The sequence below is a fragment of the Myxocyprinus asiaticus genome, chromosome 21, assembly GCF_019703515.2.
Source record: "Myxocyprinus asiaticus isolate MX2 ecotype Aquarium Trade chromosome 21, UBuf_Myxa_2, whole genome shotgun sequence".
Classification (NCBI taxonomy): Eukaryota; Metazoa; Chordata; class Actinopteri; order Cypriniformes; family Catostomidae; genus Myxocyprinus; species Myxocyprinus asiaticus.
In genome coordinates this window covers 17,521,315-17,543,610 of record NC_059364.1, presented here as the reverse complement: position 1 = coordinate 17,543,610, position 22,296 = coordinate 17,521,315, and the positions used below count along the sequence as shown (strand labels likewise).

General features: G+C 41.3%; 1 protein-coding gene and 1 pseudogene across 2 annotated transcripts; one reads left to right on the top strand and one right to left on the bottom strand.

Annotated features, from left to right (window-relative positions):
• Positions 1-104: 104 nt before the first annotated feature.
• pcnx4 (pecanex 4) lies at positions 105-14,662 on the top strand. Of its 2 annotated transcripts, XM_051648114.1 has the most exons (13): positions 105-335; positions 1,289-1,419; positions 1,811-1,892; positions 2,072-2,870; positions 5,386-5,568; positions 6,688-7,205; positions 7,553-7,653; positions 7,756-7,875; positions 8,490-8,850; positions 8,975-9,078; positions 10,451-11,598; positions 11,773-11,959; positions 12,903-14,662. In XM_051648114.1, the coding sequence occupies exons 4-13, from the start codon at positions 2,167-2,169 to the stop codon at positions 13,152-13,154; spliced, it is 3,678 nt and encodes a 1,225-aa protein (XP_051504074.1). In that variant the 5' UTR covers positions 105-335; positions 1,289-1,419; positions 1,811-1,892; positions 2,072-2,166; the 3' UTR covers positions 13,155-14,662. The 2 variants fall into 2 exon arrangements, with proteins under 2 accessions (XP_051504074.1, XP_051504075.1); XM_051648115.1 differs by lacking the exon at positions 1,811-1,892 and having other exon boundaries at positions 105-1,419.
• On the bottom strand, positions 14,034-21,548 carry LOC127412075 (dehydrogenase/reductase SDR family member 7-like; annotated as a pseudogene).
• Between the last annotated feature and the right edge of the window lie 748 nt (positions 21,549-22,296).

Genomic DNA, 22,296 nt, shown 5'->3' with positions numbered 1-22,296 from the left:
CGGGGTAATTCTCTTCCTGTTTTCCTCTAGAGTATAATGGGAGGGGGGGGGGGGGGGTGTTGGTGAGGTGGAGAGACAGAGGGAGAGAACCAAAACTGACAGAATGAAAAGAAGATATATTAAAATGTGAAGAAAATGAGAAAGGAAGGGCAGATTGAATGCTTTTGAATTGAATGCTGGACCTGCTGTGGAAATAAAACAGAGCACAATGTGTGGTCCGAGCTCTGCTTAACAGAAGATGGAGATATAGTAGCTGTCTTGCAACATTTCCTCTTTACTGGTTGCTTTCTTTTTGGCTGTTGCTGTTGACTGACAAGAAAACTTGCCAAGAGTCTGTAAATATAATGAAATGTCAATTCTAAAACTGTTATTACTGGAGTGTGATTTAAAAATGCTTCATTTATTTTGGCATAAACTTATGCCTTTGATTCATTTGCTTTAAAGATTCTGATGATATGATTTTGTTCTGTCCATAATTATACATACTGTTGGCAATTGTGCCAGGATATCAATATATATCATGACACAAAACCATAATAACTTAAGCAGATATAAGCAGATACTGTATATCAGCAGTTGCTTGAAATCTTTAGTGACAGACTTATCATTAACTAGGGTTTTACTCATAATTGTGTATTTCTATAATTAATTTATATAAATAGTGCATATGGTTATTATAGAAATAGTATATGATTTGTATTCTATCTATCTATCTATCTATCTATCTATCTATCTATCTATCTGTCTGTCTGTCTGTCTATCTACACTGTAAAAATTGTCTGTAACTTTAACCTTAAAAGAATGTAAAAATTCTACAGTAAAAAAAGAGAAAAGTTTTTTCTCACCCTCATGCCATCCCAGATGTGTAGGACTTTCTTTCTTCTGCTGAAAACAAACAAAGATTTTTAGAAGAATATCTCAGCTGTGTAGGTCCATACAATGCAAGTAAATGGTAACCAGACGTTTGATGCTCCAAACATCACATAAAGGCAGCATAGAAGCAATCTATATGACTCCAGTGATTTAAAATATGTCTTCTGAAGCAATGCAATTGCTTTGGGAGAGAAACAAATCAATATTTAAATCCTTTTTCCACAATAAATCTCCACTTTTACTTTCACTTTCAGAAAGTGAATATGAAAGTGGAGATTTATAGTAAATTTTTATAGTAAAATTTATAAATAAATTGATTTATAGTTTATAGTAAATTTATATTTATGCTGCCTTTATGTGATTTTTGGAGCTTCAAATCTATCTATCTATCTATCTATACATACGTGTCGTCTAGTAGTGCCGCCCTACAGGCCGCATTGCGCAACTGCCGCATTAGCAGAAGCGATGATGGATAGCGGATCCGCTTTAACCCCAAACAAACCCATCTACCCAACCTTCAGCGCTTCACCGGCGTGACTACTATAGGTAGGTGATGTTAAACACTGAAACGGTTTTGTATTAAATATTTTTGCAATGTAATAAATAAACCGCCTTTGTTGAACCCAAACACGAGCTGCTAACGCTAGCCGAGCTAACCCGTTTAAAGCCTTGTCCTCGCCTCTCCTCTTTATCTGCTGTGTTTGGGGGAAACCAGGACGATATTATCATGTAATATGATATCAGATCTGTGTGTTTGAACATTGTAATGGTCTTTAAACTCGTTGTTAGGTTCATGTTTGTTGCTGGTTGTCATAGCTGCAGTGTTAGCATGTGAACAGATGACAAGACACTCAACCACAACATTACTGCATAAGAATCATAACATCGGAGGATAAGAGAGCATAATCCATTGTTTTATGTTGATTTGCCTCTATAGATCACCTTCTAGACATTCTGTTTATTTGGGATGTGATCATCTGTCTGCATGCTATTTTGCTCATGATGACTTCAACAGACAGGTAAAGTGTGAATCAAATGTTTGAATACACAAATGCTTCGAGTTCATTGTGAATTTACATATTTATGCAAACAAGAGAGATTATTATTGAAATGTGCTTTTGTTTAAATGGTAAACTCTTCATGTCTTTCCATGCCAGATGAAATGACATTGATTTAATGTGTTTGTGCATATTTTCAGTGACTCATTGTCAGCGGGATGGGGTATGTCTGTGTGTTTTGAAGCATCTGGGGGGAGATGACTGAGTCAGTCCCCACCCTGCTGTGTTCATCACCATGGGGCCTGATGTGCCCCTGCTCAACGACTACAAGCAGGAGTTCTTCTGGAAGCGCTTCCCGCAGACTGTCTTGGGGGGGCCGAGGCTGAAACTTGGCTACTGCGCTCCACCGTATGTCTATGTGCACCAGCTGGTGTTATTCCTGACCCCATGGCTGTTGGGAGGAATCGGGACCCTCCTGTACCAGCTGAGGGTGCTGGATGACGCTCAAGCAGGCGTTGTTTCCGGTATGCTCATGTTGGGTTTTGCTGCCACCGTTCAGGGACTGGCAAGGTGTATGGCACGTAGGACAGGGATGGTGCAAAGGTTGCCAGCTGCCAATAACATCCTTGCAGACGAGGAAGAGGTGGAGTTTACACACTGCGTGGCCCCTGAGACAGTACAGTTCGTGGTGCCAGGAAAGAGGTTTATGGGTAATGTAGTGCTGCATACATTGCTTGCCGGAGCACTGTGTGGATTGTCCACCTGGTATCTGCTGCCAGACAGACTAAGCAGCCTGTATGGGCACACAGGAGCGGGACGTGGTGCGGTTGTACCTTTGTTTGCCCTGAGCTGGGTGACTGTCTGTATTGGGGAGTACTCGCTCATTGTCAACACTGCTGCTGAAACAGCCACTTTTCAACCGCAGGACACTTATGAAATAACACCGCTCACCAGACCGCTCTACATAGTCGCATTCATCGCTGTGGACCTGGCTTTGAGGTAAAAAGACTACAAATCCCTTAATTTACCACTCATTTCTGACCATGTATGCAAGATACTGTCTAGTAAATGAGAGAGTTTTGTGAGAACGATTGGTGTGTCTGGTCTGGATAAGATCAGATCTCCCTTTTGAACTGTTGTCATAATTTACTCACCCTCTGGTTGTTCCAAACCTGTATGACTTACATTTGTCTGTGAAACACAAAAGGAGATTTAAGGCAGAATGTTAGCCTCAGTGTATCGCTTAATCCTAGTGCACATTACATGACTCAAGCTCGTCTTCTTTGATGTTTGACACGCCCCGACTAGTTGCAGACACAATGACAGATTTCACACCAACTTAACATGAAGACATCTTATTGTCAGGTGTGTGCACTGTACCGAAGAACAAGAGATGACAATGAGCCAAAGCCAATTAAATATATAGAGAGCGCAAGAGGAGAGCAAGGTATTGGAAAGCAGGAAACAAAAAATAATTATAAAATAAAATGCGTCTCCCTGCCCGCTGTCTATTTTCATAATTTTTTCCCTTTGCAAAGACACGCAAAAATGGGCACGAGCAATTATTTCATGTTTGTTGACATTAGGCTTGGGATCGATGCCTTTTACATGCATCGATAACCGGAAGATTTTAACGATGTATATCTGGATTTTTTTTCTCAGATATAAATTCGGTTGCTCGTTGCACAATAGCCTTTATCTTTTCAAACATTTTCTCAACACAACTTTGGTCAAGTGTGAGCGGCAGGGTAATTTATAGGGACACCGGACGTATCTGGCAGACAACATGCCGAGTTCTAAAATTCAAAACACTTATTTTCTACAAAGGTACACACACACCTCCAACACTCTGTGTCAAAATTCTGAAGTGCCACGGAGCACAACTCACATAGTTTTCCATTAAATTCGACCCAATTCATTATCAAAGGACAGAGATTACAGTATTTACTCTAGCCATCACTGGATGATATATTGTGTATATGTATCTTTTATATAGCCTACACAATGTATTTTTAGTTACAAATATGTCATTTTGTGGTTTGACAGCTTGAATGAAAGACCTATTCAAGGCTAAACACAGAGAAATTGCATAATAACATCAACATTTTTAATCGTTCAGTTTGCGCAGTCACACCAGTTTCATACACTAACCTGCAAACTCATCAACTTACAAAAGTACAAAAACCTTCATGACATTGGGCTGCCATCTGCTGTGCTGCATCGTCTTGTCCTGTGTATGTGTGTTTGTGTTATCGTGATTGTGACCTGCTTCAGTAAATGCTATATCACCCTCTTGTGGTCTCCCAACGCTATTACACCAGACATTTATACAGAGACCAATTGAATGAATTGGAAAGCATGCAAATTAGGATTCTAATTTAAATGCCGGCTAATTTTACAATATCGACGCCTCAAAAATATATAGATAAAATAACGTGCCGATCAATAATCGATATATCGCTATTTTATGACATTCCTTGTTCACATGTTATCACGAATAAACTGCCCAAGTTTTTTAATTAATTTTGCTATTGTAATTTCAAGATGCGATTTGGGCGATCCATTTGAAATGGGACCATGCTAAAGGCAGCTGTAACGGTCCAAACTGTTTTGAGATTTGTCTAATTTTCTGTATGATTGGAAAATTTTAAAAAGAGAATGCATGGGGGGGCCTGGGTAGCTCAGCGAGTATTGACGCTGACCACCACCCCTGGAGTCATGAGTTTGAATCCAGGGCATGCTGAGTGACTCCAGCCAGGTCTCCTAAGCAACCAAATTGGCCCAGTTGCTAGGGAGGGTAGCGTCACATGGGGTAACCTCCTCGTGGTCACTATAATGTGTGGTTCTCGCTCTCAGTGGGGCGCGTGGTGAGCTGTACGTGGATGCTGCGGAGAATAGCGTGGGCCTCCACACGCACTATGTCTCCGCGGTAATGCGCTCAACAAGCCACGTGATAAGATGCGCGGATTGATGGTTTCAGATGCGGAGGCAACTGAGATTCGTCCTCCGCCACCCGGATTGAGGTGAGTCACTACGCCACCATGAGGACTTAGAGCGCATTGGGAATTGGACATTCCAAATCGGGGAGAAAAGGGGAGAGAAAAAAAGCAAATGCATGTACATACACATTCTATTGCTTTTTTGCACTTTATTATCATTCAGTAATACACTGATGTAATGATTGCTGTATGTCCTCATGAAATTATATAATCTCTCCTCAAAATCCAAACACAAGTGGTCAAAAGAGACAACTAGGTGTAACGGTGATGTGTCTCGCTTGTACACTTGTGATCGATCTCCCAAAATGTATCTTAATTCCAGGTGTACACAGGGCCTCAGTCGGGAACGAATGGTCTTGTAGTTGACCAGTCGCAGGGTGCCAACTGCAAGTCGTATAGTGTGTGTTTGGCTTTACAGCATCTTTAATGTTTGTGTATGAATGCCAGGATTCAGCATTCAGCTGAAGTGCAGATACATCTCATCTCCCAGGTCTCAGTGTATCTCTCCTCTACAGGCTTTCAGGATTTGGTGTGGTGGAATTGCAGGCAGCAGCCCAGGTGCTTCATGTGTTGTTTGTGGCCCTGCCAGTGCTTTGGGCTTTGGGAATGCTCTCTCCGCTGGATGCACTTCTGCTGTGGTCCATGGAACAGACCTTGGTGCATGGCTTGGGAGGGTCAGCCATGTCAACCAACATCAGGTTAGCACATACCCATCACTCACTGGCCCCAAACTCACACCATTGGTTGAACCAATGTTGGTAGGCCGGGCTGGTCAGGATGTTTAAACAAATACAGCAATATTTTGATAGTGCCACAGAGCCACTTATAACTTAGTGTTATTTATAGGGATGCACGATATATTGGCGGCTGATGTATTATTGGCTGATAACCAGGAAAATCAAAATATTATTGCACCGATAATGAAATGACCGCAGATATTTTTGCAGATAATTTGTTACGGTTTATTTGCTTGCGGCTGAGAATCTCTGACTGCCTGCGGCTTCCTTCCTTCAGCAGGGACTCGGGCAGCCGCAAGTGACAGTGTGTGCGCACACACAACATGTCTGTGTGAGTGAGAGCGAAGCTTATGTTGCTCTGTGAGGATTATTTCAACATCTCTGCACCTTGTTACGTTGATTTGGGGCTGGTTTTAGTCATCTGCTATAAGTGACAACAAGCCATTTCCCATATTCTGTTTGTTTCATGAGGCAATAAACGAAAAAACATGTATGTTACGTTACTTGGGCAAAATGTTTTGCGTATAACTTCATGAAACATAAACAGAATGCGAAAACTAGCATATAGTTACTTTCTGCACAGCAGTGCAATTAAAACAAGCCCAAATACAACCCAACACAGTGTATAGATCTTGAAATAATTCTCTCAGAGTGACTCGAGATGGTTAAAACACCTTGTTTGTGAGTGAAACGAATGTGCTTGTCGTATTTTGAGTTGAGACTTTTATAACATTTTGACTCATGTCTAATCGATCTGTATGATGTTACCTGTTCCCATTGTTGTGTTCACATTTCATAAGTTATACAGTGGAACTGTCACAGATGAACAGAGCGCTGTAACAAGCGTCTGTGAATAAGATGAGCATAAGCATAAAGAGTGCACATACATAAATACAAAGCACCACTGCACTTGCAGTCTGGCTGCTATCATATATCTTACCCCATTACCCCAAGTATATTTACATCTAAACAAATTACCCTTATCACCTTTAAACCTTGTTGTACTTGTTGATAAATGAGTCTCACTGTACTGACCGTACATTACTATCTCTGATTCTTTGCTTCTCTTTTCTCCATCAGGCTGATGGTGATGTTTTTTTCATCTGCGTGTGTTGCCATATGTACCTTCTTCATTCCCTCCTCCCTGGGCGTGGTCCTCTTCACTGTTGCCATGGGTTACCTCCTCAGCCAGGACCTGACCCAGCTGCTGGTGCTGGTGAAGGGGGGCTCTCCAACTTTGGGTCTGGGCTGGTGGGGGCTTCCTCTTTCCCTGCTGCTCATAATAGGGGCCTTGACTGAGGCAGGACTCCTTCATCAGCTATACCCCAACTCAGGAAACCTGACATTAGGTGTGAACTCTATAGAGCAGTGGGGGTCTACTGTGGTACCTCTATGCCCACAGGAGGTGATAGGCTGGCTCCTTATTGCTCTGTTTCTGATCACTCGTCTGCTGAGAGAGCTCCAAGGAGCATGTGTGCTGGGAGGCACCATGCTTAACCCACTTTACCCCAAACGAGTCACGACAGCCCAGGCTTTCAGAAGGAAGACACGTGGCCTACGTGTTGCAGGAATCATCTGGAGAATCCTGCTGAACATGGGTGAGGAGACGTTTGCACTGTATCGTCTGATAACTATGTCCACTTGACCAATAAAAAGAAGTGTCAGCTATCCCTTGTTAGTAAAATACACAAAATATTATTTTTTTTTTTAAATCTACCAACAGCCTCGTCTATGAATAATAAAAATGTTCAGTTTAAAAAAAAGTTTTTTGTGAATTTTGAGTAAATAAGTCTCATCTCTTTTGCTGCCATTAAATTTATTTATTATTTATTATTATCATTGTCTGCCAACCTGTTCTCTAGGTATCAGCCATAAAACCCCATATCGGTCCACCAATGGATTGATGTGTGTAATTTTAAGTGTGTGTCCATGTCTGGCTTTGCAGTGAGTCCGTTGGCGATGATTGCGTTCCTGTCTGTGGATGAGTCTCTTGAGAAGCTGCACACGGCCTCTCTCGCTATTGGCTTCACGCGAGCATTCAGGGTGGTATGACATTTTTCCAGTAAACCAGCTTAAAGCATTGAGGACATAAACAGCACTATTTTACCAAAAGCCCTTGACCCCTGACCCCTGGATTTTGTATGACAGGTGTGGCAAAGCTCTGAGTCTGCTCTGCTTCAGATGGTGGTGGTGGTGATCATCAGACTTGCCGGGGGACACAGGGTAACACACTGGCATGAGTTGGGCACTGAAGTGCAGCTGATTTTGGTGAGTCGTAGTGCTACATTAGGGCTCTGTTCTGAAAAGCTACGTGTCACAAGTACCAGTATTTTACATTGATAAGGCAATCCCAGTGTGCATTGGAATGGACTCAGTGGAAAGTTTCATCTAATATAAGAAACGTAGATAAGAGAAATGTTGATTACAAATAAACGTATATTTCATTTAATTCTGACAGGTATCAGAAAAAATAGTTTCATCTATTAAAAATGGACTATATCCCTCAGTATGTGTGTGCTATGTATTTTGTATGCTTAATAGAGTATCGCGTCATTAGCTTAGCAACATGTGCAAATGCTAAATTTTATTGAAATTAACATGTGCTTACTCTGAACTTCATTGGAATCAACTGTGAGCATTAGTCATGTCTCTCAATAAGGAGTCCTATTTGTGTGGTGTGGGTGGGTGGCCAATAATGGAGCAGAGCATTTCAAATCAGTTACTACAGTTACTGAGGTTCCATGGTAGTAAGGAGGCAGATTACTAGGTTTTGTTAGAGGCTACGTCTTAAATATGAAAAATACTATATTTATGAATACATTACTGTTACAAGTAACATACCTAAATTGAGCTGCGCTGTTTTCTTTTCCATCCTTTGCCAGGTCTCTCTGATTGTGAATCGTGTGTCTCAGTTTGTGTGTAAGATGAGTTTCGCCCTTACGGTGTTGATCACTTCCTGGACGGAGAGTAAACAGCGTCGTCAGTCAGCGGGCACTCTGCTGGCACTCAACATGGCTCTGTGTCCACTGCTGCTGGCCGTGGTGGCTCTCTCTGCCCTTCTCTCTGCCCCTCTCCTTCCTCTCTTCACACTACCTGTGTTCCTGGTGGGCTTTCCAAGGCCACTGCGCTCGTGGCCGGGCACCCCGGGCACTTCCTGCCCTTGCCCAGACTCAGTATATTATCAGCAGCTCTGCAAAAGACTGGCATTGGCTATCAGACCAGCTCTCGCTAATGGTGCATTTGGTGAGTAAGATCAGCTTAGATCAGCTCACTTTTGCTGTTGTTTTAATGAAATGTGCTTTATATTTATGCAGCACTATGGACTGAAGTTATATTAATGGTTTGATGTGTTTATGACTGGCTGTAGGTTCTTGTTGTCCTGGGTCTCATTATCTTGGCCGCTTCCAGGGTCGTCTTCTGTGGATTTCCATTCTAGAGAGAGGCTATGGCTACTGCACTGTCAATATCAAGGTACACCTGCTTTCTTGCCTTTGGATTGAAATAAGCAAATACATTGCTATATACACTTACTGAGCACTTTATTAGGAACACCTGTACGGCTACTTATTCATGCGATTGTCTAATCAGCCAATCATGTGGCAGCAGTGCAATGCATAAAATCATGCAGATACAGGTCAGGAGCTTCAGTTATTGTTCACATCAACAATCAGAATGGGTGATTTCGACCGTGGCATGATTGTTGGTGCCAGACGGGCTGGTTTGAGTGTTTCTGTAACTGATGATCTCTTGGGATTTTCATGCACAACAGAGTTTGTTGAGTTTACTCAGAATGATGCCAAAAACAATAAACATCCAGTGAGATGCAGTTCTGTGGATGGAAATGCTTTGTTTATGAGAGAGGACAACGGAGAATGGCAAGACTGATTCGAGTTGACAGAAAGGCTACGGTAACTCGAGTAATCCCTTATAGTGAGCAGAATAGCATCTCAGAATGCACAACACGTTGAATCTTGAGGAGGATGGGCTACAACAAAAGAAGACCTCGTCGGGTTCCACTTCTGTCAGCCAAGAACAGAAAGCTTGAGGCTGCAGTGGGTACAGGCTCACCAAATCTGGACAGTTGAAGACTGGAAAACTGTAGCCTGATCTGATGAATCTTGATTTCTGCTGAGGCACACATATGGTAGTGTCAGAATTTGCCACCAACAGCATGAATCAATGGACCCAACCTGCCTTGTGTCGACATTCCAGGCTGGTGGCGGTGGTGTAATGTTGTGGGAAAGTTTCTAGGCATACTTTGGGCTTGTTAATAGTGATCAATCATCGCTTGAATGCCACAGCCTATTTGAGGATTGTTGCTGACCATGTGCATCCCTTCATGGCCACAATTTACCCATCTTTTAATGGCTACTTCCAGCATGATAATGCACCATGCCACAAAGCAAAAGTCATCTCAAACTGATTTCATGAACATGACAATGAGTTCACTTTTCTTCAGTGACCTTCTCAGTCACCGTATCTGAATCCAATAGAACACCTTTGGGATGTGGTAGAACGAGAGATTCGCCGCATTAATGTGCAGCTGACAAATCTGCAGAAATTGCGTGATACAATCATGTCAAAACGGGCCAGAATCTCAAAGGAATGTTTCCAAAATCTTGTGGAATCCATGCCATGAAGAGTTGAGGCTGTTTTGAGAGCAAAAGGAGGCCATACCCAGTATTAGCATAGTGTTATTAATAAAGTGCTCAGTGAGTGTAGTACATATATTACATTTGGGCATGTACATGCTACCAGGTTGTGATTTTTTTTTTCTTTTTTCTTCTTCTGTTGTTTGTTATTCTGAACGGATGAATCTTTTGGCTGTCTTGTTTCACGGCAGGGTTTGGAACTACAGGAAACATCGTGCCACACAGTGGAGGCTCGGCGAGTGGATGAAGTTTTTGAAGGAGCGTTCGATCACGTGGAACGTCCTGGCCAGTGTTTCCAACTATTGAACCCTAACTGGGGTAATGTCCTTACCCCCTGTTCAATGTTACCCGTCAGGGTCTACTCTGATGCCCAGAATGTTCTAACAGGCATCATCGACTCGCCTGACCACCTGCATCAGCTAAACTCTGACTTTCTTAAAACACTTGTCTGGATTTTGTTGCGGTACTGTGTACAGGATGTTACTTGTGGTGCTCACCAAATTAAAAGTCAGTCTCTACAGACCTCTGGACGTAAGTCGCAAAGCTCCCAGCATCCCGTTCCCACAGAGCCAGGTCCGTCAGTGGTTAAAGTTGGCATGGACTCTCAAGTGCATCCTGAATGCTCCTCTTCATCTCATTTGAGGGTGCAGGACAGTTCCAGCCTCTCATCCTTTGCTGATTGGTCAGATGAGGATGATCTTTTTGGCCCAGTGCCTGTGCAGCGGCCGATGAGAATGATGATGCGGACAGATGAAGGGCAGACAGAGTTGGGTTTGGGAGTGTCTCTGCCAGGTTCGGTAGAAATCCACAGCCTGTATGAGAGCATGGCCCTGTCCTCTCTCCCCACCCTCAGGCCTCTGGGTCTGGGTTTGGGGCTTGGCCTGCCAATCGTGGATAAAGGGAAAGATAACTTCCCTGCTCTCACTTCGACCACCATCCCGTGCAATTCCCATCCTCTCCACTTCACAAGCCCTCACTCAGAACACTTCTCTCTGCCTATGGACTGGCGGACCGCCCCCTTATCTTCCTCCAGGCTCCAGGTTCTGCGACCCTGCTTCCCAGAGGCCTGGTTCTGCTTCTGTTTGTCCCAGCTGGTGGTGGAGGGGTTTGCGGAAAAAGACTTTGAGCAGGTGACACAGGGTTTGCAGGAGGACCGTGCCCTGAGGGAACTATATACCCAGGTGGTGCTGTCATGCTGTGTGGCACTGGGGGCAGATGCTCAGGTGTTCAGCCCCAATTTGCTGTTCAGGCTGTACTGTGGGGACGGTCCCTGGACCGAGGGACTTGAGTGGCTCCGAGCCAATAAAGAGCTGCATCAGCTCACACTCAGGGCTTTCAGGTAACAGTAGGGACTTGCACACATGAAAGATTCAGAACACATTTCCATATATGAAGTATTGTAGAAGGGCTCAAAGAGTTATCGGGTGGTTTTCCCTTCATTTCACAACAAATTGTGAAGGCTTAGAAATGTTTATTATTTTATGTTTTATGTAAAATTGCTCTGTATTTGTAGGTACAGTGTAAAACTGTTGGTAGACCAGGCATCTCTTGGTCCAGTAGAGAGTCTGGATGAACTCTACACAACTTTACAGGATTACCATGACAACTGGTTTATTGGCCTGGTAACTGACCGCAGCTGGCAAGACAGTGTTATACAGGAGAAGCCCTTCCTATTCTCTCTTGGACATGACCTCACCATGGTAACAACTCCCATATCCCTTGTGATATAGGCATGGCTACCAAAAACTTAACTGTGACGCCATGTCCTAACCAAACACGACACAATTAAGATTATCTATTCAATGTAAAGTTCAATGTTTTGTCCTAACCAAACTGTCAGGTAGTTCACATTTCTCTACTGTTATGCTGTGTAGCCCCGCCCACACTGAAATCTCATTGGTCTGTAATCTCACTTCACACAATGGTATATTAAACATCAAATCCATTATGATTGTCACATCATGCAATTTCACTTTCAGTGACGACAGATTTGTTGGAAACATTCGTTATAGATGCCTTCATTTGTTGTCTTTTTCCTTGAGTAAAAATGTAATTTATTTATTTTTTTCTCCCTTTTTGGAATGCCCAATTCCCAATGCACACTAAGTCCTCGTTGTGGCGTAGTGACTCCGGGTGGCGGAGGACGAATCTTAGTTGACTCCAATCCACACATCTTATCATGTGGCTTGTTGAGTGCGTTACCGCGGAGACATAGCGTGTGGAGGCTTCACGCCATTCTCCGCGGCATCCACGCACAACTTGCCACGCGCCCCACTGAGAGCGAAACACATTACAGTGACCACGAGGAGGTTACCCCATGTGACTCTAACCTCCCTAGCAACCGGGCCAATTTTGTTGCTTAGGAGACCTGGCTGGAGTCACTCAGCACACCCTGGATTTGAACTCACGACTCCAGGGTTGGTAGTCAGTGTCTTTACTCGCTGAGCTACTCAGGCCCCCAAAACATTAATTTATTAAATTGAATTTACACCCTGGATTCGAACTCGCGACTCCAGGGGTTGTAGTCAGTGTCTTTACTCGCTGAGCTACCCAGGCCCCCAAAAATTGTATTTATTAATATTAAAATTATAATATTATAATTGACAAAAAACACTTGTTTACATTTTCTCTCTTTTTTCATAGGGGACGTATACGAGCCGTGTGTTGTCCCTGCAGGAGAATCTTGTTCAGGTGGGAGTTCTGAATGAAGAGGGTGTGAGGGGCCAGTGGGCCAACCTGTCCTGGGAGCTGCTTTATGCCACTAATGACGATGAGGAGCGGTACAGCATTCAGGCCCATCCTGTGATGCTGAGGAACCTGACCGTTCAAGCAGCTGATCCACCACTGGGATACCCCATCTACTCATCGCTGCCAATACACTTACGCTGTTTATGATCTTCACTTTTGGTCTCATTTGTTCAACCACACCTCTCCTAAGTTTAGCACAAAAACTGGTGCTAATTAGCACAGGAATTTGACACCTCAAGTCATTACTTCAGTTGGAATAGGTCAGATGTTTCATCTTTTTTGTACAGGGTACAGTTAATTACTTTATTGCAAGTACGAAGTGTTTAAAATTGCAGAAGTACTATAATACTTCCTAAGATTCCACAGAGGTCAGCAATTGGGATGAAATTACATGTTATTTGAACACACCTGTGCACCTAAAATCACACTGATCTATTTGATGGTTAGCAAAAGACTCTCCACACATTCATACCATAGACTCATTCAGACACAGAGCTCAGATTTATTATTTTCTTTGAAAATTGTATCCTATTTCCTCAACAATGGACCAACAAATGGAGGAACCACTGGATGTCCTTGACTGACTCTCACCTCACAATGAGCTTCCGTTTCATCTGTGTGCTCCGTCAAGAGACCTCAAAAAGGAGGGCAAGAAAACTCTTGCCCTTTTTATGAACCAGTTTGTCAAATCTGAAGGACGTGCCTTGGTTACAATTTTGAATGGTAATGAATAATAATTTTTGTTTTACTTTTTATATATAAATTTGACCACTTGGTGTAAAAGATCTTAAGGTAAGTTGCGTCTTGTAACTTTGTTCATCCTACTTGGGCTTGGCCTTTGTATGGCTATGTAATTGTATGTATGTTTGTGTAGGAGAAATACAGATATTTTGTATAAATCCTTAATGGTCTCCTTTTGTTCACATAAAATTCAAGGTTATGAATTTCTATTTATAAGTGATGGACAACATTTTAAATACTGAAAATGTACAGAATACATCAACAGCTAAAAAAAGAAAAAACGTAACAATTACATTTGTCTTTATTACAGCAAGCATAATGTGTTTTCATATTTATTTAATTATATGTTAAAATATTCTGATGCTCATTTTTGAAAGTCAGATCCTTCTGCTAATGAATGTTCAGGAATTCACAAATCAGTGCTTCTTTAGAATAAGATGAAGTTAAATGTTCAGGTAGTCTTGACCTTTGGCTTGGTGAAGTATGCAGAGTCTGCATCCTTTATATATAAAAAAGAAGATTCAGAAAAGAGCAAAATGAATGAAAACATAAATGCCATTGAAACATGTTTGGGGTTAATGTTTCTGTGACCAGTATAATCTGCTTGTCTGGATGTTAGTTTACATTTTATCATTTCTTTATTTTGATAACATACTTTATAGATGTAGTAGAGGTAGTGGACTCTGGAGAACTGCCTGTTTTTTTGTTTTTCCTTTCATTACACAAGGGGGCTCCTCAGATGGCAAAGACATGTTCTTCTTTCATTCTGTACACCATGCTGCAAGTACTCACCAGTCCTGCTTTGAAGTTCTGCACACGTTTTCTGCCAAGAATGTTTGTGATGTACCAGGCCAGAGTGGGAGTGTACTGCCACATATAGCAGAACAGTAGAAAGGGCTGTTGAGCAATCCACATCTCTTTCACATGGTTGGCCAGACCTACCAAAATGAGGTGGGCACAGCGCTCTGTTGACATCTTATGTGTTTGATCACCAGCTGAAGACACAGGCTAATGAGAAACAAGTAGAAAGTATCAGAACCAGAGGAAAATGAAAATGCAAGACCTGAATGAAATACACAGTGTTCTTATTCAATAATAATTTGAGCTGTTGTTAAGGTACCTTGCTCAGCTCCTCAGTGAATGCATTCTGAACAATGCTTGATATTACAGGTCCAGGGCAGATGGTACTGATTGTGATGTTTGGATAATCAGTGAGTTCTGTTCTCAAACTGTTAAAGAAACCCTGCAGAAACTTTCATAATCAGTCCATACTTGTGATTTTTATGTCTGTATGACCATAATTTGCATTTTACAGACAATCCTGCTTCATATACTTAAAGGGTAGGCAGATTGTCTGAGAATCTACTTTGTGCCATTTGCTCTCACCTGCACTGCATGCTTACTTGCTGAATACCCAGTTGCCAGCGGTGCACCTACAAAGCCTACGACGCTACTGATGGTTGCTATGATACCAGTACCACGACGAGTCATGTGGGGAAGCACCTGCTTAGTGACAGAGACGGTGGGAAAGCTCTATAAGTGCCTGATACACATCCACTTCAGTGTCCATACACAGCGAATGCTGGCTCCGACCACCGTTATTTATCAGTACATCTATCTGAGAATGCAGATACAGACATAAAAACAGTTGATTAAAACCAGTGCACAATTTAAAAAATGTTAACTAGTAAATCCAAATTAAATAGTTGTTTAATACGATCTGGTCTAGTAAAACAAGGGTTTAAGGTGCACTCATTTTTTTTTTAGAAAAGTTTTACTCCTACAGAAATTAAGTCATTTTGAAACAAATGTACAGTCATGACCACTCATGTGAGATTGAGAGTTTAGTCATATCAGTAACCTTATAAAGGCTGTTTTATTCTACATGCAGAGGGTCCCTTCATGGGGGCAGCCATGTTAGCATCACGTGACCAGCCGAATACTACTCGCTTAATCTCAGTAACCGCCCTATTATTGGACACTTTGACTCATTAATTAAATAGATCATGACTGACTGTGAAAAGTGAATTTCTACAATGGCACTGGTAACTGAAAGCTGTTGTGTTTGAATAATGTTGCATCCATACTCCTAGGTTTCAGTGAAAGTTCAAGATTACATACACTGGTGGCAAAAAGTTTGGAATAATGTACAGATTTTGCTCTTATGGAAAGAAATTGGAACTTTTATTCACCAAAGTGGCATTCAGCTGATCACAATGTATAGTCAGGACATTAATAATGTGAAAAATTACTATTATAATTTGAAAAAAATGTTCAGAACTTCTTAAACTACAAAGAGTTCTCATGAAAAAATCCTCCATGTGCAGCAATGACAGCTTTGCAGATCCTTGGCATTCTAGCTGTCAGTTTGTCCAGATACTCAGGTGACATTTCACCCCACGCTTCCTGTAGCACTTGCCATAGATGTGGCTGTCTTGTCGGGCACTTCTCATGCACCTTACAGTTTAGCTGATCCAACAAAAGTTCAATGGGGTTAAGATCCATAACACTCTTTTCCAATTATCTGTTGTCCAATGTCTGTGTTTCTTTGCCCACTCTAACCATTTCTTTTTGTTTTTCTATTTCAAAAGTGGCTTTTTCTTTGCAATTCTTCCCATAAGGCCTGCACACCTGAGCCTTCTCTTTACTGTTGTACATGAAACTGGTATTGAGCGGGTAGAATTCAATGAAGCTGTCAGCAGAGGACATGTGAGGTGTCTGTTTCTCAAACTCTGATGTACTTATCCTCTTGTTTAGTTGTACATCTGGCCTTCCACATCTCTTTCTGTCCATGTTAGAGCCAGTTGTCCTTTTTCTATGAAGACTGTAGTGTACACCTTTGTATGAAATCTTCAGTTTTTTTGGGGCAGTTTCAAGTATTGTATACCCTCCATTCCTCAAAACAATGATTGTCTGACGAGTTTCTAGAGAAAGCTGTTTCTTTTTTGCCATTTTTGACCTAATAATGACCTTAAGACATGCCAGTCTATTGCATACTGTGGCAACTCAAAAACAAACACAAAGACAATGTTGAGCTTCATTTAACGAACCAAAAATCTTTCAACTGTGTTTGATATAATGGCAAGTGATATTCTAGTACCAATTTAGCATGATTACTCAAGGATAAGGTGTTGGGGGGGCCTGGGTAGCTCAACAAGCAAGATGCTGACTACCACACCTGGAGTCACAAGTTCAAATCCAGGGCATGCTGAGTGACTCCAGTCAGGCTTCCTAAGCAACCAGTTGGCCCAGTTGCTAGGGTGGGTAGAGTCACATTGGGTTAACCTCCTCGTGGTCATTATAATATGGTCCTCGCTCTCGGTGGGGCGCGTGGTGAGTTGTGTGTGAAGAGAATAGCATGAAACCTCCACACACGCTAGGTCTCTGCAGTAACGCACTCAACAAGCCACGTGATAAGATGTGCGAATTGACGGTCTCAGACGCAGAGGCAACTGAGATTCATCCTCCGCCATCCAGATTGAAGCAAGTCACTACACCACCACAAGGGCATACCAATTTGGGGAGAAAGGGGAGAAAATCCCCCCCAAAAAATGATAAGGTGTTGGATTGATGGCTGCTGGAAATGGGGCCTGTCTAGATTTGATCAAAAATGACTTTTTTCAAATAGTGATGGTGCTGTTTTTTACATCAGTAATGTCCTGGCTATACTTTGTGATCAGTTGAATGCCACTTTGGTGAATTAAAGTACCAATTTCCTTCCGAAAAACAGCAAAATCTGTACATTATTCCAAACTTTTGGCTGCCAGTGTATCTACAAAAATTACTGTGTGCACATTTAAGGGGTTGTTTGTGTGTTTATCTGTGGTCTTTTCCATATAAAGTGGTATTTGAGCATTGTGCCGCATCCTGCAGTTTTTTTCAGTGTCTTGTGCAGGAGTGCCGCAATGTTTTTTTTTTTTTTTTTATGACTTGTCAGGTAAAAAAAGCTTGTCAACTTTTAAAAGCGTGTCTTGAGACACCTGCGTTAAGTTATATGTGTTGTGCTGCATCTAGCTTTTTTTTTTTTACCACAAGAATGTGCCTGTTCTGAACATCCCCTTAAAGAAATGGTTCACCCAAAAGTGAATATTCTCTCATCATTTTTCCACGCACATGCTAACCAAGATGTGCATGACTTTCTTTATTCTGCTGAACACAAACAAAGATTTTTAGAAGAATATTTTAGCTCTGTAGGTCCATACAATGCAAGTGAATGGTGAACAAAAGTTTGAAACTCCAAAAACCACATAAAGGAAGCATAAAAGTAATCCATATGACTCCAGTGGTTTAATCAATGTCTTCTGAAGCGATACAATTGGTTTTGGGTGAGAAAAGACAAAAATGTACCTCCTTTTTCACTATAAATCTTGACATCAGCAGTCTCCTTGCTTGGTGATCATGATTTCAAGCTTGATTACACTTCCGAGCACCCACAAGTGCTCTGCGCATGCCAAGCACTAGGAAATGTAATTGAGCTTGAAATCATGATCGTGCCTAGAGACTGCAATGGCAAAATGTACAGTAAAAAGGAGATATATTTTGGTCTGTTCTCATCCAAAATTGATTAGATTGCTTCAGAAGACATTAATAGGATTAAACCACTGGAGTTCTGTAGCCACTTTTCCTATAATCCATTTTACTGTACTTTTACTTATTATTAATCAGTCAGAAAAACTCATGTTGAAGCTCATGAGAGAAACAGGAGAGAAATACTATGATGGTCTGCTATGAAATACAGATCGCATTTACATCACCAAAGTGCTCCAGAACTGTAGCAGTTTTTTCTTGATGCGATGTCCGGTCCATCAAATCGAGTGGAAGTACAAGAATATCCTCATCCTTTAGAGAGTGCTCTAATGAGAGAGAGAGAGAGAGAGAGAGAGAGAGAGAGAGAGAGAGAGAGAGAGAGAGAGAAATGCACAGTGGGTCACAATGAAAAAAAATTTTTTTTTAGCACAGTGGGTCACAATGAATATCATACTTTTAGTACTTACTTCTATGTACACACATTCAGGGTCATATTTAACAGCAATATGAGGGATGGGACATGAAATTAAGGTACCCTAAGGGTTTTAGTGTTTACTCCAGTGTCAAAAGCCTTCTTCAGAGTGGATCGTACCTAAGCACGAGCGCTTTACCCTTTCCAGCTCATTCTCTCTGCGGGAAGACAGCACTAGCCGAGCACCAAGAGCCGCGAGCTGATAGGCCAACTCTTCCCCGATGCCACTGGAGGCTCCGGTAATCCAAACCACTTTCCCTCGCAACTTTGACTCTGTAAAATCCAGTGAATTGAAGTACAGCAATGGCAGGATTGTGATATTAGTGACAGTATGGCATCACTTACCACCTGGGATTGAACTGTCTGCCTTTGTGTTAAAGGAACAGTTCACTCAAAAATGTAAATTTTGTTATCATTTACACACCCTCATGTTGTTCCAAACTAACAGCCTCAGCCACTATTCACTTTCAGTACATCTTTTTTCATTCTGCCTAATATATCCCTTTGTTTTCCTAGGAATAAAGGAAGTCATACAGGTTTGTAACAACATGTGCACAAGTAAATGGTAAGATTTTCCTTTTTATGAACTATATTATTACAACATATCACTTTTGCAAGATGCCCAAGGACACTTCACAATGCAGGAAACAACTAAACTGTCTAACTAATCAGTTAAAGCTACACTGTTACTTTTTCTTTTTTTTATAAAATGTTATGAATGAGAGAGTGCAACAAAAATCCATCTTCCAAATCATGTCTTTACCAAAATACACTTTGATAAACCTATAATAACTATTTATATTTTAGAGCTGTTGGGACGGATTACGTGGGAAATTGCATACATACGTCATTCGCCCATGCGTGTCACGTCATATCCGTACACTGAGAAAATAAGATCCGGCTACTGTACGTATGGAGAGTAGCTGAAGCTGAAAGTTTGTTGTCACAACGAATGAGAAAAATTGACCATGGATCATTCAAAACGGCAAACCTCAAGGGAATCACTTTGTAAAAACAAAGAAACCCCGAACAGAGCAGAGTCTACAAGCAAAAATGGAAAGCGACAGAGTCCGTAATAAAACCTGAATCAACATCGGCTTGGCTTTTCAGAGGTGGCGACAACTCTGAGATCTGAAAGCATTTAATAGCGACCCAGAGATGTTTTTTTTCCTTACTCAACAGTTAAGATATTTTATTGATATGGTTTATGTATAATTGTGTAATCACACACACACACGTCTGTGAGTGTATGTAGTGAAATACAATAATTACAATGTAATCGGTGCAGAACTTTTCACTTGCTAGCACAAATGTGTATTTTATTTATAACGGCAATCATTTATATAAATAAATCCTTTAGTCCTAGGCTTGCCAAGGACATGTGAGTCTTGAAATGATGTTGACCACTGGTTGATAACAATGACAATCTATAAATGAGTCACTGCCGTGGTCTATTTGGCCAGAATACCCTGAGTTATAAAAACTTTACAACGTTTGACCTTATCAGACTAGCAATCGTTATGTCTAATGTTAATGAACGTTTAACTTTTGTAATGTCATTTATTTCAAAACATCAATGCTTCCAATAAATAAAAACAACAGCATAAGATATGGCACTTATCTGCTCAGATGACATGTTTTCAGATATCCGTCTTTTCCTTTCATTAATTATTTATTTGTCTTAATAGATAAGATGTCCTGTAACCATGTGTACACCGTACCTCAAACCACATTCATTTGCGCAGAGGAGCAGAGCTGTACCACCACCAAAACAATGTTCTTCCGCAAGGCACACGCAGTTTTATTTTTTAACCACTAGAGGGCCAAAAGTAACAGTGTAGCTTTAAACAGTCTGATACAGTATTCTCCTGTTTTTGAGTATGATTGACCTCCACACACCACCGAAACTGTATTGTTTTATATTAACCAGCCAACCAGACAAAAGTCACAGTTGCACAGAGTGCAAAATTCACAATCTTTACTTTATTGCATAAATAGCCAGACAGCTGGGAAGGAGTACATAAATCTCTTAAACCTTTAGTAGGCTACTTCCGGCTTAATAGATCTGTACACTTATTCACTCAAAGCAAACTGAAATGCACATTAATTTCTAAAGGATTCGTTTTACCTGGTGTGTTGCCGACTTTGGCCGCCCATAATAAAGTCAGATCAGCGTCAGCGAAGATGAAGCGAATGAGTTGCGTTAGTAAATAAACTCCGATCCCTGCGAGAATCAGACATGACCACCAACACAAATCCATAAGTTTTGCACTGAGACAAGACCATAGAAACTTGAGTTACTAAATCAGGGAGCACAGTGTCTGTACTGAAACTGGTGCTCCTCGCGCAGGCTAAGGGCTTGACAGAGCTGTGTTTTTACAACACAGCCCTTCTACTAAGGGAACCTACAAGCTTAGCATAAAATAGCACGCGGCTGTCAAACAGACATTCTGAAGAGGAGACAAGAGGCCGTTTTTTTATGGATGTCTATGGAGGAGAAGCTTCACTTAATCTTAATCATAGCTAATCACTTAATAAATTGTCCCTTTGTCTGCTAATCTTCCACATGATTTACATTAAACAATCCTTTTGGCGTGAACTATATGTGGAGTTTACTACAATAAAATTGCTGTTTTATAAGACAAGAAACGGACAATTTTGCGACAGGTAGGTGTTAGTTTACGTCTCTCCGCATTCATTTGTATTGTTTCCGCAAACGGTGAGTTACTGTTGGACGCTAGTTGTTGACCGTTAGCAGAGTTTATTTAGTAGAGATGAGCAACTTCTATTAATCTCTGAGCGCCAACGGTCAACGGATGTAGAAAGGAAGTCCCGCCTTACAGTTAAAAGAGCCAATCACCTTTTAGATACAGACATCACCTGTCAATCAACTCTAAAATGCGCGTGCGCATTAGCTAAACAAGCCGGGAAAATTGCGTGGTTTAGCGTAATATGAGCTCAAGAAGCACAATTTTTGATTCCAATATTAACAGATTTTATTGCTAATTTGAAATATATTTTTTGATCGTAATCTTGACTGACTGTTTTTGAAAATTTCGGTGTACCCCAATTCAAATAGATAGGAGCTGCACTTTTATGACTGGAAATAGTCTACCGGGAGCGTTCCAAAGATGGCCGACAGTGGACTGACTTGCTAGAAAGACTTTGACCAAGTTTAGCGAGCGACCCGGCAGAACCCGCTTTACGATTCATCTTATTTGATACAAAAATGTGTTCATGCAAACGAATAATCGTATAAACGTAAATGTGTTTTTTATACATAAAGATATTGTATTTTTTTCTAAGTTATGATACAAATAATTGCATTAAGCTGTATTCATTGTGAACTGAAGACCTGAACACCATGAACATTTAAATTTGACACATGGTGAGTTGATCTCTGAGGTATCTGTCAAGTGACAACAACACTTATAATAATGTACCATTGTTACGTACTGTTATTTGTGCTATGTAAACCCATAATACATTTACATGGGATCTCCTTCAGCTTTCAGTATATTCTGTTATTTTGTTTAATTTCACTAATTG